Genomic DNA, 16,413 nt, shown 5'->3' with positions numbered 1-16,413 from the left:
ACCAATCTCATCTGCAGCATCGGAGGCGTGAAATACTAACATTGTCTTTTTTTAAAAAAAAAAAATATTTATTAGACGTTTAATAGTTACAGAAAAAGAAAAAAACAAAAAAACAATAAGAATTTTAACAAACAATACATCAAAAATAAAAATAAAAACAAAAAAACAATACATCAAAACAACAAGAAAAGCAAAAACATTTAAAAACACATCCAATATTTCCATATCTTTACCTTTCATTTACTTGTTTCATCGACCTCCTCACACCTCCCTTTTTTGTATTCTAGTTCAATTAGCTATTTCAGCAAATCCTTTCCATCTTTCTCCATTTTTTGTTCTATAATTTATCTTAACACAATCTAACTTTAAATTTTCCACTTTGGCCCATTAACAATCAGTTTTTGCTTAATTCTTTATAACATTTCTGCTAAAACCATATAACTTCATTCCAGCATTCTTCTAACATTCATTAATTTTGCAATATTTCTGTAAATATACTTTGAATTTTTTCCAATCTTCTTCCACCGACTCTTCTCCCTGGTCTCGGATTCTGCCAGTCATTTCCGCCAATTCCAGTGAAATACTAACATTGTCAACCTGGGAAGGTAGCCTACCAGGAGAAGGAAACCTCTTATCCTAAACCTCTTCTGCCTTGCAGGACACATTTGGGAGAAGGAAGGGTTAGGAAGCACACCCAACACAAATCCAGAGTGGAGTACCCAAGTTGGTTGGATGGCATCTTGTACTCCTCCTTCTGACAACTCCTGCAGCCAAGCTCGTGCCAAACATATTGCTCTGTTTTCCTTTGCATGACATCAAGCAAGGCTGAGAGGGGCTCTTGTCGTCTGGGCAGCCCAGGTAACTTTGGTGCTGCTTACACAGTGGTTTGACTTCACCCCTAGAGGCATACTCCATTGTCTCTTGAGACAGATGGATGCCAACAACCTCTCCTTAGGAGGAATGCCCAGCAGTATGAAAGTCGTAGTCCCGTGCTGCTCAGCCGCGGCAGAGCTCAGTGAGAGGAGAGGCCAACCAAGTCTCAGGGGAGTACTTGCCTGGAGGCAGAGCCTGTATGCAAGGTTCAGTCCAGTCTTAAGGTCAAGAGTATCTCCCTTCACGTAGACAGTTGGTCTGTGGCTCAATAAAGCTGGGAGTCCAAGGTCACGAGAAGCAAGAAGCAGCAAGGTCTGGCCAGGAACGACCAATGTTGTTCCCAGCAAGTGACTGAGAGCCTGCTTAAGAAAGCTGGAGTCAGCTGGTTTACTTTTGTTCAGCTATTCTTAGCTTAAATCAGGAATGGTTAGCCTGTGGCCTGCAAGCTGCATATGGGCCCCTAAGAGGTGTGTGTGTGTCTGTGAAGGTGATGCTCCCAAACTGGAACACCTAACTGATGACTCAGCAGTTGCCAAATATTCAGCAGCTGGCCATGACCACCCCTTCTAGCCCAAGTCAGGAGACTCCTGGAACTTATCAGACATCCCTAAGATTCCAAGATAGGCTTTCTCAACGCAGATGTTGTTGGACTACAGCTCCCATCATCCTTGACCACTGGTCCGGCTGGCTAGGGATGATGGGAGTTGTAGTCCACCATTATCTGTGGACCTAAGCTTGATAAAGGCTGTTCCAAGTTGTTATGTGAGCCTTGGGCTAAAAGTTCAACAGCTCAGTAGCAGGGGACCAAGTAGCCAAGGACTGAATTTAGTACCTAGGCATTTACCTGAACAAAAGAAACACACACAATTCCAAAAGGAGGCAAAATCAGTTAGCAAAAAAGAAACAACTTTATAATTGCCCAAATGTACTTTTGTTAATGCCAGATCACAACAACAACACTCACTAAGCATGTCTCTATACATACCCACAATGCCATTGGTTCCACAGGGAGAAAACATACAGTACAGAACAAGAACTTGCTTAATACTAAATGGCATAGTGAGCTTATTAACCCATCAAATGGCTGAAAGACTAAAACTTTCTAGCAGAGGCAACTATTCCAATCAACAGCCTCCTGGCTGGCCTTGGGGGAGTGGGAAGAGATCAAAACAAGGTAACAGAGATGCCTCCAACTCCCTGTAAGCTGAACTAGGAAACAAAAAATACCTTCTACCCCAAAGCACAAAAAAGGAAATCACTTTTTTTGCAGTGCCCCCCTCCAGATACCCAATTTACATACCCCCTGAGCACTGCAATCCTATGTGTTGCACCGAAGTGAGCGAGTGAGTGCAGGATTTCAGCCAAACTGTCATTTGGCATTATGCAAAATTAGCTACACAGCACTAAAAGTTTCCCCAAAGAGCTCTGGCTACAAAATCCACAAAACAGCACACTCACAACTTATGCACATGTTCAGCTTCACGTGCTTGGCAATTGAAAAATAAATAAATAAAATGAGTGGTAAGGGGGCAGGAAGAAAAAAACTTTTGCAATCCCTCCCCCCATTGCACCCAATGTGTTTTGACTATAGTGGTACCTCGGGTTACATACGCTTCAGGTTACAGACTCTGCTAACCCAGAAATAGTACCTCAGGTTAAGAACTTTGCTTCAGGATGAGAACAGAAATCGTGCTCCAGCGGTGCGGCAGTAACAGGAGGCCCCATTGGCTAAAGTGGTGCTTCGGGTTAAGAACAGTTTCAGGTTAAGAACGGCCATCCAGAACAAATTAAGTTCTTAACCCAAGGTACCACTGTACATGCAAAATTTAGCCTCTAAGCAGGTTGCAGGGTTACTGTTTGTTTTCATTTTGTTTACAGAAAAACAGCCTCACCACCTGTCTGAAAGTATTTGGCTGGTCACTTACAACAAAGCACCTAAATCTTTTAATGCATAAGCTCTGTGAAAGACAACCCAGTGACGTGGCCGCCATTTTACCACTGAAACATTGAGACACAAAGCTTTTAACACAAGGTCACCAAGGCACCCTTTGTGGACGGCACCATCCCATTCATCACTGAGCCATTCTTCTTTCAGAAGGAAGTAACATCAACATCACTGCTCCCTGACAGTCCTACCGCTCTCTAATTCCCTTTCTGCCATGGCGTGCCTGACCATATTCTGCAAATCAATTTGCAGTCTGGAATGTGGTCTCTTATAGCATTACTGGGAATTTCTACTTTTTAAAAAAAAAACAACACCACCTAAGTTCCTAGAACACAAAATGTTAAGGGAACTATATGAAAGGAAAGTAGTCCGCTTACAGGACAGGGCCTATTGAAATGTTCAGATATTGTTCATTCCCTCGCCTTTTCCTCCACCCTGCACAGCACCACAGCCCAATTACTTTCTGCCCTTCAGCTGTTTCCCTTCCTCTCATATTCTTTACAACCCCTGAGAGCCACTAAAACACAAACACTGCAATCAAAATTTATTGTGCAGATTAAGCAACCTTTTGCAAATGATGCAATAGGCATAAATTATTCCAAGTGCAGAATGTTTCTGACAATGGAGTAGTGTCAACCCCATTCTATCACATTAGCAGACCACTGATTATCAGCCTTTCTCCGCAGTTACGTGGTGTATGTTTTTTAAAAGATAACGACCATCATGGCCCATACCTTTGCTGATATCTTCATACTCCAGCCAGAGCTGTTTTTGGACTTGCTTGTTGGGATACCAGATAGAGCAGGACTCTTCAAAGCCATAGACAGCTTCTTGTATAAAGTGGTTGCCAAACTGGTCCAGCAGGGCCACAAAATCTCCTCGGGATGTGGCTCCATCCAGAGAATGGAGGGCATTGCCAAAAGCTGCAAAGCACAACAAGCTGCAATTCAGGGGCAGGTTGAAGGTGGAGGGAGAGAAATATAAAGCATGGAGGAGAAACCTCTCCTTGAAAACCAAGGGACTCTCTGCTCCAAAATGGACACTTTGGAAGCTCACAAGCAAGGTGTGAAAACTGTCTGGTAAGAAACCTTAAAGCACACGAGAATCTTTGGTTCTGACATGTGGGTCCACACCCCACAGAGCAGCAAGATTGGGAAGCATGGGGCACATGGTTTGTTCATGGGTGTCAGGGAACTGCCATTGGAGCTGGAGGCGGAGAGAAGGCTCCAGAGGGATGCCGGAGAGGGTCCCAGTAGGGAGAGAGGCAGCCCATCCGCTGGGGAAGGAAATCAGCGTAACACCAGTGGAGAAGGGGGGCAGATGGGGGAATCAGAGAGATGGCTCCAGGACTCCTTGCTGGAGACCAGTGGAGAGAGTACGAGTACTCCACTGCCCACACCCACTTTGCGCAGAAGACTTCCACGCAGGGAGACTAGGAGAAGACTGGGCGTCAAACAGCTTTTATGCTGGAAGAGGTTCAAGAAACGCCCACTGACGGATTCTGCCAGCGACTGAGGCAGCCACGAAACTTGAGGCTGTCCAGACAGAAAGGGTTCAACCAGGTAACCTAGCCAGGAGTGGCGGCAACTTACGCACGAGCAACCCCTAGAACCATTACAATGGGGTATGAAAAAGGTGCATACAGGGTATTCATGACTGACTCTAAGTCCATTAGGTTCACAAAGAGTGTTGAGTACAATCCTAAGTGGGGGGAAAATGTGGGAATTTTCCAGAGTCACTCAGAGGAGGATGAAGATGATGTGAAAAAAGCAGATGATGAAGAGGTAGAAGAGGAAGATGAGGATGATGATCAGAGTTCGGATTCCAGCTCAGTGGGCAGCGCTGCTGCTGTTGTCAGTGACAGTGATGACACAGCAGACTACAAGAGCGCAAAGGCCTCAGTCAGACCATCTGATGCGTCTGACACTGAACTGGAAGAACCACCGTTCACCATTGGCCATTTTTCTCCTAAGGAGGAGGAGATGAGTGCAGAAGACTTGCGTCTAGTATGCAGATCTGAAAGGGCCACAAAAGGCAAACCTCCAAAGAGATTTGCTGATGAGTTTGCTAAGACAGCAACTGCTGTTCTTAGTAGCTCAGAGAAGGTATGGGAACCTTCAACAGCCCCTTTCCATCATCTCTCTCTGGTACCTGACACTCAGAGGTGCCCCACTTCTGTACATGGAGGGTACACAGCACAAATACCGGTAATATTGAATAGTTCCTTTAGCTTGCTACTTTATTAAATTTATTCATCTCTTCCCACACTGAAAGGAGTCCTGAAGTGACTTAAAGAACCTCTCCTCCATGAGTGTGTCCATTTTTCCAAAGTGATCCAAACTTCTTGCTCCCGCTGCATATTCCATAATTTAATTAACTGATGTGACAAGAAGCTCCCAAGTTTCACCTCCTGGGTCTCAGGCAGTGTGGCAGCCCAAAATCCACCCCACTCACTGGCCTAAGCACCACTTACCTTGGGAGATGGTCAGCTGGTTGAGCTGGGCGTGGTACATGACGGAGCGCACTTTCCAGTGTTGCAGCAGAGGGTATCCAGACACCTCACTGAAGTTCACCATCCCTGTGACCAAAACAACAGGTAAGCTTGGCTTTGTCACTGGGGGAGGCACAGAAAATCAGCAGACAAGCACAAAAGCACCCACCCAACTCTCCTGAATTTCCGATTTGGCCCCATTATGTGATTTGGTTTGCGCATTCAGCAGAAACAAGAAGTAAAGTTTTCCCCCTAGACTGTCCCGGGTGGAGATTTACAAGTTTAAATTGCCCCACACCACTTCCATTAGGAAATAAGCATGCCAAGAAGACTTCATTCTAGCTTGCTGAGAAGGCAGCTGCTTTTTGATGGACAGGGATGACGCCCTCCCTGCTGCCCATCAATGATGAAGTATTTAGAACGCATCAATATCATCCTGTTGTTGTTTAGTCGTTTAATCGTGTCCGACTCTTCGTGACCCCATGGATCAGAGCACGCCAGGCACTCCTGTCTTCCACTGCCTCCCGCAGCTGGTAGCTTCAAGAACACTATCCCACCATCTTGTCTTCTTGTCCCCTTCTCCTTGTGCCCTCAATCTTTCCCAACATCAGGGTCTTTTCCAGGGAGTCTTCTCTTCTCATGAGGTGGCCAAAGTATTGGAGCCTCAGCTTCAGGATCTGTCCTTCCAGTGAGCACTCAGGGCTGATTCCCTTCAGAATGGAGAGGTTTGTTCTTCTTGCAGTCCATGGGACTCTCAAGAGTCTCCTCCAGCACCATAATTCAAAAGCATCAATTCTTTGGCGATCAGCCTTCTTTATGGTCCAGCTCTCACTTCCATACATCACTACTGGGAAAACCATAGCTTTATACGGACCTTTGTTGGCAAGGTGATGTCTCAGTTTTTGTTTTGTTTTGTTTTGTTTTTTTATGTTTTGTTTATTCATACCCAGCCTTTTTCCCTGACAAGGACTTAATGCGGCTTACATACAAAATATGAACAGCTAAGAACATAAGGGGGAAAGCATTAAACAACTATTAAACATTGATAGAACTTAAACCATAGACATGCATAAAATCTATTAAAACCATACCAATAACGGCAACAAAAACAGCACAGCACCAGCCCTTTCATTAAAAGCAATCAGCTCCCAAAAGCTGGAACAACAAGCAGGTCTTCACCCGCCTGAGGAAGGGCAACAAGGAGGGAGCCGGTCAAGCTTCTCCAGGGAGCGAGTCTGGGAGCAGCCCTCTTCCCAGGCAGGTTCATACATGGGAGCAGGGCCTTTCAGATATAAGCTTGGACATAAGCACATCACCTCTGCTCAGAACCCGCCCCCGTGATTGTGCCAAATGTATAAATTGGTCTTCAGTCAAAAGCCACTCTTGGGGCCCACCTAATTCATTTTCAACTGTATCCAGCAACTATATGGAGTCCAAACTTGCTGACATCTCTATGGCAGGCCAGATTGCGCTCCTGGCATGGCAGGCAGCAGAGCGTTGCTTGATTTCTAGGTTGGCGGCGCCACTGCAGAGCAGGAGCTAGGCCAGCTCTGAGAGCCAATCAGCAGCCTAGGCTGGCTCCCAGGGTAGACTTCCAGACCAGAGTGAAGACTTACTCTCCTTTGATCTGTGGACGAGCTATACAAAGGAGCCCAGTCTGCTGCTTCACCGGTGCTCCTGCCCCCGTGACTTGCCCACCCGCCAGCACTCCTTGGATGCTGGTTTCTTGTTAATGGGGCTGAGGAGGAATTTTATACACGACCCAAATTGGCCTGGGATTGTGTGGTTTTTGCCTTCCTCATAGCAGAGCTGGGTTTAAACCAATTATTATATATAAATTTATTGTTCTATCCAATGGCTACAACATTCAGCAAGAGTATTAATAAAATAATAAAGAGCATGCATCCGTAATATAAAAATCTGCAAAAACTTTGCTAGGTTCCTGAGCATTAAAACAGTTTCCCTTGTGCATTTTTGACAGCTCCAATTCTAATATTATTTTGCCTTTTTAAAATCCAATTTGCCATGATGGAAGAGAGAGAAGTTACCAGAGACACCAACAAATTCAAACCCAGCTTGATTTCACAATAAACGTCTGAAAAACCACAACAATTTATAGTGATTTTATCTAACTCTTTTTTCCTCTCCAACCCCCCCCCCCCCCGAACCAGCACTTATAGGGCCACTCTGTGCACTATTGTCACTCAAAAGAAACCAAACCATTTCTGCCAGGGTGTGCCTGCTTGCTTATGTGAACAAAGGCTTCAGAAAGCGATCTCTTAGGGGCAGGCTAAAAGGGATGTGGGTGGCGCTCTGGGTTAAACCACAGAGTCTAGGACTTGCTGATCAGAAGGTTGGCAGTTTGAATCCCTGTGATGGGGTGAGCTCCCGTTGCTCGGTCCCTGCTCCTGTCAACCTAGCAGTTCAAAAGCACGTCAAAGTGCAAGTAGATAAATAGGTACCGCTCCAGCGGGAAGGTAAACGGCGTTTACGTGCACTGCTCTGGTTTGCCAGAAGCGGCTTAGTCAAGCTGGCCACATGACCCGGAAGCTGAATGCCGGCTCCCTCGGCCAATAAAGTGAGATGAGCGTTGCAACCCCAGAGTCAGTCATGACTGGACCTAAGAGTCAGAGGTCCCTTTACCTTTACCTAACAGATCATGAGTGATGTCTTCCACCAGTGGACGGATTCTTGCCCCATGCTGTGCCAGCTCCCCATCGACTATTACCAATTAAAAGTTGTGGCCATTTTTAACCCATTCCCTGCCTCTTCCCTGCTACTGCTCCTTGTGCCTGTCTCCCTGCATAAATGCTCCCTCTATGAAGCTGCTGGATCTGGAGACATGCACAGATGTTTTCCATTTGAATGGGTCTAGTGCACATAGAACCTGGCTTGTGGTTCTTGGGTTTCTCAGTGAGGCTCACTGCCTTTTTTTCTAGAAAAAAAAGGGTGCCAGTACTCACTGATGGCTCCCACCCTGTCCATCATGAGCACAGCCAGCTAGGCAACCAGGGTGCACACAGCCAGCAGCAGGGCACAGGGCACGGCAGGGGAAGTATGACACACATCATGTGCCGCTCACTCTCACGCTCTTCTGTGAGTGGGAATCGTGCTCCCCAGCTAGCCCTGGGGGTGTGACAACAGCAGTCAGGCTCCACTGGGGCTTTGCTCATGCCTTTGTGGCTCCCCATGTGGCTGAGCATCTCTGTGGTGGTGGGGAGGTGCTGGTACTGTGAACCGGTGAGTACCATCCAGTGGCGTAGCGTGGGGGGTGCAGGGGGGGCCGGCCGCACCGGGCGCAACATCTGGGGGTTAGGGTTAGGGGGCGCAAATCCATGGGTTAGGGGGCGGAAATTACTTGCCTTGCCCTGGGTGCTGACAACCCATGCTACGCCACTGGTACCATCAGAAAAAAAGCACAAGTTCGGCCCCCACGGTTCATTAAAAAATGGCAACATTCTCAAATCTGATTTCTGTATCTCACCGTGAGTTCTCTTTAGTTGGCTGTTATGCTTTCCCCCCCTGCTGCTCCTCTGGGAGAATGCTTACCTTTTGGACTTAACAAACCTCCTTTCCTGGGCGAGCAAAGCAATTAATGTGCTACATAACGGCCGTTCACCTTCACCCAATTTCCTGGGCAACGGCAGCCCAGTTGCTTTCAAGCAGCCAAACTGGTTAAAGCACTTAATTCAAGAATATGCCTAATTAAATGTTGCTTCAGACTGCAAGAAATACGGAGGCAGGTGTGGGGCAGGAGCGGGAACAGGGGTGAGTGGGAGGCAGCGTGAGAGGCTGGAAGGTGTGGAGGTGGAAGAGAAGCACTAATTATACCAAAGGAAGGTCTGTGGGTCAGCAACTCTACGGTAATTAAAAATACAACTTGAAAGGAGCTTGCTTGTGCTTGTTTCTTTTCTTTCTCTACTTCTGAAGATAACAAGCCTTCCCCCTACTCTCCCCCCCTCCACTTTTCCTGAGAGGCCTGTCCCAAAGGCATGGCCCCACCACGTTAATTTCTCCACTAATTGCGTTTTTAATGAGCTGTCTTCCACACACAGCAGGCTGGGCATTTCCCATGGGCTCCCAAGGGGCAGGCACAGACTCAACCCATGCCAAGGGGTGTGGGCATAGGCACTCAGGAGCTTCTGAATGCCAGCTGCAAGGGAGGAGAAAGGGGCTGGATGGTGAGTGGCAATGCTCTGTCCCTCGAGCCAGTGTTGAACGGGGAGCCGCCACCTTCATTCCACAGAGCCCCCTCTGGCCCTCACCCATAAAACAGCTCAGCCTCTCCTCCAAAGCAGCCCCTTGCGGCAGGGATGTATGGCAAGCTGCTGAATGCCACACCTTCTGGAGCTATCCCCTTACGTTCTCCAGAAGCACTGACTCCTTCAGTACCTGGGCTACTATGTTTGCACACCCACCAGGAGGATAGGGGAAGTAAAGCTCCGAAATCATGCACAGAAACAAAGCCTTCATTACAGTACATCCTACGGGATTTCAAGTGCTGCCTTTCTTCAGGAGAAAGATCTTATTGCACTGTTCTTGCTCCAGTTCATTTCATTATCTCATGCCTACTAATTTGTAGCGGCAGTTGTTTTTGAAGCAGTGTGCTCTGACTGATAAGAGGAACACGATAGGAGATAAGGTATTATTGAATTTGAAAAAGACGATATATGAAAACATTATCATTATTATTATTATTATTATTATTATTAATCATCATCATATGCCACCTTTCATCCAAAGATCACAGGGCAGTTCACAACATAAAAATGAGAGCACAAAATACACAATGCTTCTTGAGGAGTGGTTTTACCACTGCCTCCTTCAAGCAGGCAGGGTCTACCCCCACTTGGTAAAGGTAAAGGGACCCCTGGCCATTAGGTCCAGTCGCGGACGACTCTGGGATTGCACGCTCATCTCACTCTATAGGCTAAAGGAGCCGGCGTTTGTCCGCAGACAGCTTCCGGGTCATGTGGCCAGCATGACTAAGCCGCTTCTGGTGAACCAGAGCAGCGCACGGAAACGCCGTTTACCTTCCCGCCGGAGCGTTACCTATTTATCTACTTCCACTTCGATGTGCTTTTGAACTGCTAGGTTGGCAGGAGCTGGGACTGAGCAACGGGAGCTCACCCCATCATGGGGATTTGAACTGTCGACCTTCTGATCGGCAAGCCCTAGGCTCTGTGGTTTAGACCACAGCGCCACCCGCGTCCCCCACTTGGTAGGAGGCTTTAATCACCTCCCTGGCCTGTTGGTTCCTTGGTAGTTTTTATCAGCCAAGAGGTGCAAGGGTCCAGAGAACAAGTGGTCGCCCTGACTGACCCAAGCTGCTTGTCTACATCTCAAGCCTTACAAACTGAAACTCAGCTGAGATTCCTTCATTGCAGGGGGTTGGACTAGATAACCCTTAGGATCCTTTCCAACGTTACAATTCTGCCATTCTCTGATTCATCCAACACAACGAGACTAGAAAGTGCTCTGGACACCCCTTGAGATTCAACTGTTGTAACAATGAGGTTGTGATCCCAGTGATTGCGAGCGATTTTATCCTCAAAATGCTTTGCAAGCAAGTCACAGCAAGCTACTGTCAGTTCTGCAACCTCCTTTGGGCCAGACTGTAACAGGCCCCTGCACTACCTTGAAAAACTCTGCCAGAAGGCACGATGAGGATGCAATGGAGGCAGCCAAGTATGCCTTCTTTGCTGCCTTCACTGTCACTAGATAACCTCGATTATTACACCTCACCAGCGTTTGATTGCATTCAGCTGAAGCTTCCCACCACTCGTGTTTGAGCAGTCTCCAAGCTTGTTTCCTTGCCCTAAGCCCTGGAGTGTAACAGGGAGCCTAGCAGGCTCCACCAAGTGGGAGAGGAGCTCAGGGGCGATGCTGTCAATGGCACGAACCATTTGGATGTTCCAGAGGTTGGCCAGGGCTTCAATAGGAGCAGCAGTAGTATCTGCCAGAAAATCCACCAGAGCCATCTGGAAACCTATTGGGTCCATCAGCCTCCAAGGGCGGACCATCCTAACATGTTCCCTACCTCTGCGGAGGGAAAAGGGTGCTGAAAGCCTCAATCTCTGGACCTTGTTTTCTCAACTGAGCTTGAGGAAGGTGATTTGAAAGTGGGGGATATTGACATCAGTCCCTTGTCATGGTCAGATCTGCTTGGATTCAATGGTAAAATGTGGTTTTCACGGGGCAAGTGCTGGGACCAAAAAAACAACCCCCCCCCCACTCAGATACAGTGCTTTAAACCCCCAACCAGTGCCTAAAGACGCAGCACAAATGAAAGTATGGATGAGCACTTGCCTGTAAATTTGAACACAACACTCAGTCAGTTTAAGCACTTCTCCAGATTCTGGACAGCTCTTCACATATTTTATGCATGCAAAATGTTTATTTTATGGGGAGGGGGGACATTGAAAAATATGCACATAAAAAGTGTGTTCAAAATGTGTAGAATTGAAATGTGCACTTTCAGTATGATATTTCAAAAAAATATGACAAAATGGGATGGAGTGGACCTGTGACTGCTAGCAAAACTGGAATAGGGCAGAATTAGGCTGCCAACCCACTCAAACTTCAGGTCCAGCCTGCAAGTTACAAGGCAACCACCACATGGAACACAGGGAGCCACCTTACAACAAGTCAGACCACCTGCACTCCCCTTGGTCCTATGGTTCTTACAGTCTTTGTGGAAGCAACAGATTTCCATGCAGTTAACAGGTTCCCTCTCCTTAGGAGTGCTGCAACAGGTGGGGGCTCTGTTCCTGGTCCCATGCACATTGGCAGAGCATGCATAAGCCCACCCCATCCTCGTTACACCCCCTTCCTGCCCTCTTCCAGGTCCAAAAGGACCCGTGTGGTGGTGGTCACACATCAATTGGACTTACACCAAATGGTCACCACCTGTACCTAGGCTTTGAGGTTGACACAGGCCCTCTCCGGAATACCTGGAAGAACGGAGAAGGCCCTGGTACCTTTGAATTGCTATTTACTTCAGCACATTCAGGTCCTGACCACATTAAAGTGACTATCGCGTCTCTGAAGTGATTATGGAAAAAACAGAGGACGTCCTTACTCAGCACCTCTGCTCCCTCATGCACATTCAGAGTAACGCCTGATCTGCTTAGACTGGTAAATAAAATCAAGCATTTATTTCCTTTTTAAAACAAAAAACAAAACAAAAACCTTACGATCAGCCAGCAGGAATCAAACTACTTCCTTTCTCATGCACCATCTGCAGAGCAGTTTCTTTAATTATTTACATTTTATTGAAGTTTTATGCAATCAGCAAAAAGAGCATAGACTCTCTCTCCTACACACCCACTGAACACACACTCAAATCATATTGCCCTTACACTTATTACCTACTTCAAGAAAAGGGTGTCCAAAGGGAAAAAGCAATGAAATAAAATTTCTCAGAGGAATTTCTGATGCAGTTATAATGTTTTGCTACCTTTCTTGCCTGCTTTCTCACCTGCGCTAGTCTCAAAATTGCCCACAGCAAAATTTTAAGAAGTAACTTGATACTGCCCTGTGCAGCTTTTGAGACTAGACAAGAGGCTGGATGGACAGGGAAGAACTCTGACTGGGGTTACTCACCGGTAAGGAAATCTGGGTCAGGGGTAGGCTCAGAGAGCTCCTCTTGGCACTGGTTCTCTAGTGGAACGGTGGCCAACACCAGCCCATCTGGCAACTGCTGCTCCAAACCACGGGCAAAGTTATTCTGCCTGGAAAAACCCAAGAGAGACAAGTTCAGAATCTGCAAAACAACAGGAAAGGTTGCTTCAAAGGATGCTGAGAAGAGAAGCGCAGGCCTCTCTACAAGAGCATGGATGAAGCAACCCATGTCAAACCACTGTCCTCCTGGCAGTGCCAACACTCCATTCACAGGGATGGGTGAGGTTGGTGCGTGCACACCTCCAGGGCCACGTTGACCTCACTGCCACCACCTTACACCATCCCAAGAGAATTGCCACTACCAGCAACAAGCAGGCCATGAATACGTCATCCTGCAAACAAGTGGGCAAAACTCTGCACTGCCGACTGCTCTCTGATTGAAGATGAGCTCCTCTTTTGTGGTGTTGTCAATGCTTGAGGAAGAACAGCTAGAGCAGAGACCAGGTGGGGGTGGGAGGTTAAGCATCCCTGTTTCCACTTCTCCGCTGGAAATTGCTCTTTCCCTAAAACGTTTCTTATACACAGCCTCCATTCTTATTCTGCCCATCAGAACTCCTCCAGAAGCTTGTCTAATTATGGGCAACTGCCCTGCTCTGGCTAAGACTCTCATCTTGCTAGATTTGCCTCCCTCCCACCCAGCTCTTCTCTCACTCCCCTCTGCTTTGTGAAACTGCATATTCTAAGAACCGAGAGGCAGCCCCTTTCTGCAGTTTTGCGTATGCTGTAAAAGCACAACACACACGGATACCGCTGCATAGGCAACTAAAAGAACAGGAAGCCTTTATCCATCACCTGAATGTCCCCTTCAGCACCTGCCCAGGTGCCACCTCCCGAGTTTGATTGTTGTAGCCATAGAACATCTCCCCAAAGAGAGTTTGGTTCATGGGGACCTCTCGGCTCTCTTCACAGTTTCCACCCTCTGGACACGACTCTGAGATTAACTGGCATGATCGACCATCTATGCCTAGCTTGTAATCTTCGATGCATCTGCCGTGGGAGGGAATGCAAGGGACACGGTTACATCTTGCTGTGAGAGCTGTAGAAGGGAAGATGCCTGGCTCTGGAAGCGTACTTTTGACAACAGAAGAACCCATGCACAAGTAATTTGCTGCTGCAACGCTGTGGTGAGACACTGTGTCGGAGGATCTCTCCAACGATCTCAGAAATGAAATCATGCTATTCAGCTAGAGAGCGAGAAAGGTTAACACTATAGGTCTAACTCAGCAGTATGTCTCCAGCAAACCCTTTCCACACTGACTTGTGTGCTAAGAAACTCCTGCATGAGGCAGATGATACCAGGGCATGTCCCAACCAGTGCTTTTCTTCTAGAAAAAAGGTCCCATTACTGCGTGCCCTTGAATACCCCCCGAAAAAAGCACTGGTCCTAAGATGCATGATCAGTTCACATGGACCTCACTTTTGCCTCATGTGAAGTGAGAACAAAACTTAGAATGCACACCAAAACACTCAATCACAGGTTTTCCAGCATGTTGCATTGGAAAGATTGATAGAGGCGGGCAAACTGTCTACTACGAAATGTTGAGAAAAGTTTAGGAAAGTAATGCGTGACGTATTAGGGTGTGTCAAATTTTTTGACTTTCAAATTCCAAAAAAATGAAAGGAGCTAAAAAGTCCTAACATGACTTGGGAATTTTGGTTAAATTTATATAATTTAGTTTTGCTCTGTAAACAAAGTGTATGTTTATTTGCTTGTTAATCAAACATAGACTTACCAAGCTAAATGTTGTCCAATCACATATTTAACCATATTTAAAAGACCCCTCAGTGAATAAATTTCACCTCCTAAAATGATGCATCCTAATGAGGTGTTATTTATAACCCACCCCAGCCTCTCTGACTGAGGGAGTCCCTCCCATACCTCAGATAGGCAGAAAGCAACTTGCTCATCTTAGAACTATACAAGTAAGGATATGTATGAAATTACTCCTCCCAACTATTCTCCTGGATTTTGGCATTCCAGATTACTAAATCTAATTTCCAGAGCAGTGCTGATAAATCAGCAAGCACCATTCTTCTAATTTATTAAATTTCTGAATTTTGTTCAGGCCACGGAGCTTTCACAATTTGCTATTTTTTAGGCCATGTCTCTTGCCGCCCCTTCCAGGATCTCAACATGCTTCAACTTGATGGAATCACAGCAGGAAAAGGAATCCTCTAGGCCAGGGCTTCCCAAACCTGGGTCTCCAGCTGCTTTTGGACTACAACCCCCATCATCCCTGACGACTAGTCCTCTAGCTAGGAATGATGGGAGTTGTAGTTCAAAAACAGCTAGGGACCCAAGTTTGGGAAGCCCTGCTCTATACAATGGTATGCCCTCAGCAAGATCCCCCTGTTTTCTTGATCAATGCACCCAGGCACCTCAGTAGCCTGCAAGAAGGCAGGGGTGCGGGAGAGCACAGGCAATATTTGCCAAACCATTCTTAGAAAATTTTAGGATCTTTCCTGCTTACAGCACTTATTGCAGAACAATGGGGCACAGTGAACAGAATGGAAAGAGTGAAATGGGCTCTTCCCAATTCCTGGGAATTCTTCCAAGGAGATCCCAGCTGATTTAAGGTGTGACCCAGCCTTCTCTGCCATAGCAAGATTCAGTTATTTTACCAAATGAACACACTCTGTACAGCACGGTGTAATGCTACCATATTATCATGATTTCAGCTTCTTAATTAAGGACTATGGGCAGTAGCCAACTAATGTGCTCCATCAGGTCAAGGGTTTGCTCTTGCTCAATAGGACTCTCCTCCCCTCTTCCCCCTGGGTGCACCCCATGCCCTCCCCATATATGCACTGGAGGGTTGGGGGGGGGACCCAGAAGAGATTGAGGGAGCATGTCAGGAGAGGAGAGGGGGAAAGCCCTGTTGTAGAAGTGAATTATTATTTTTTTGCTAATGAGACATGTTACTCAGAGCTACTTTGGATGCTCAGAGCTACTATGGAATAATCACTAGCTTATAATAATAATAATAATTTATTATTTGTACCCCGCCCATCTGGCTGGGTTTCCCCGGCCACTCTGGGCGGCTTCCATAGAAACAAAAAATGCAGTAAAATATCACAGATTAAAAACTTCCCTGAACAGGGCTGCCTTAAGATGTCTTCTAAATGTCAGGTAGTTATTTATCGCTTTGACATCTGATGGGGGGGGCGTTCCACAGGGCGGGTGCCACTACCGAGAAGGCCCTCTGCCTGGTTCCCTGTAGCGTTGCTTCTCGCAATGAGGGAACCGCCAGAAGGCCCTCGGCGCTGGACCTCAGTGTCCGGGCAGAACGATGGGGGTGGAGACCCTCCTTCAGGTATACTGGGTATACTTATTGTTTTGACGAGAAAGCCAGGAGTAACTGAGTGCTACAAAGGGAGTTTGAAGTGTAGATTAGCAGCATAGCAGCTATAAATGGTGCAT

General features: G+C 46.8%; 1 protein-coding gene across 2 annotated transcripts in view; it reads right to left on the bottom strand.

The window, feature by feature from the left end:
- The window catches only part of ASTN1 (astrotactin 1), a 223,224-nt gene that overhangs the window by 31,811 nt on the left and 175,000 nt on the right, over nt 1-16,413 (bottom strand). For both annotated transcript variants that reach the window (XM_083446259.1, XM_083446258.1), the window contains exons 13-16: nt 13,785-13,979; nt 12,915-13,042; nt 5,292-5,396; nt 3,553-3,741 (exon numbers count right to left, since the gene is read on the bottom strand). In XM_083446259.1, the coding sequence (XP_083302385.1) occupies nt 3,553-3,741; nt 5,292-5,396; nt 12,915-13,042; nt 13,785-13,979 (617 nt within the window). The remainder of the gene's footprint in view (nt 1-3,552; nt 3,742-5,291; nt 5,397-12,914; nt 13,043-13,784; nt 13,980-16,413) is intronic.

The sequence above is a fragment of the Podarcis tiliguerta genome (genome assembly GCF_965153285.1).
Source record: "Podarcis tiliguerta genome assembly, chromosome: 6".
Lineage (NCBI taxonomy): Eukaryota > Metazoa > Chordata > Lepidosauria > Squamata > Lacertidae > Podarcis > Podarcis tiliguerta.
Note: the sequence above shows the minus strand (reverse complement) of the source record. Positions and strands in the feature narration are given on the sequence as shown.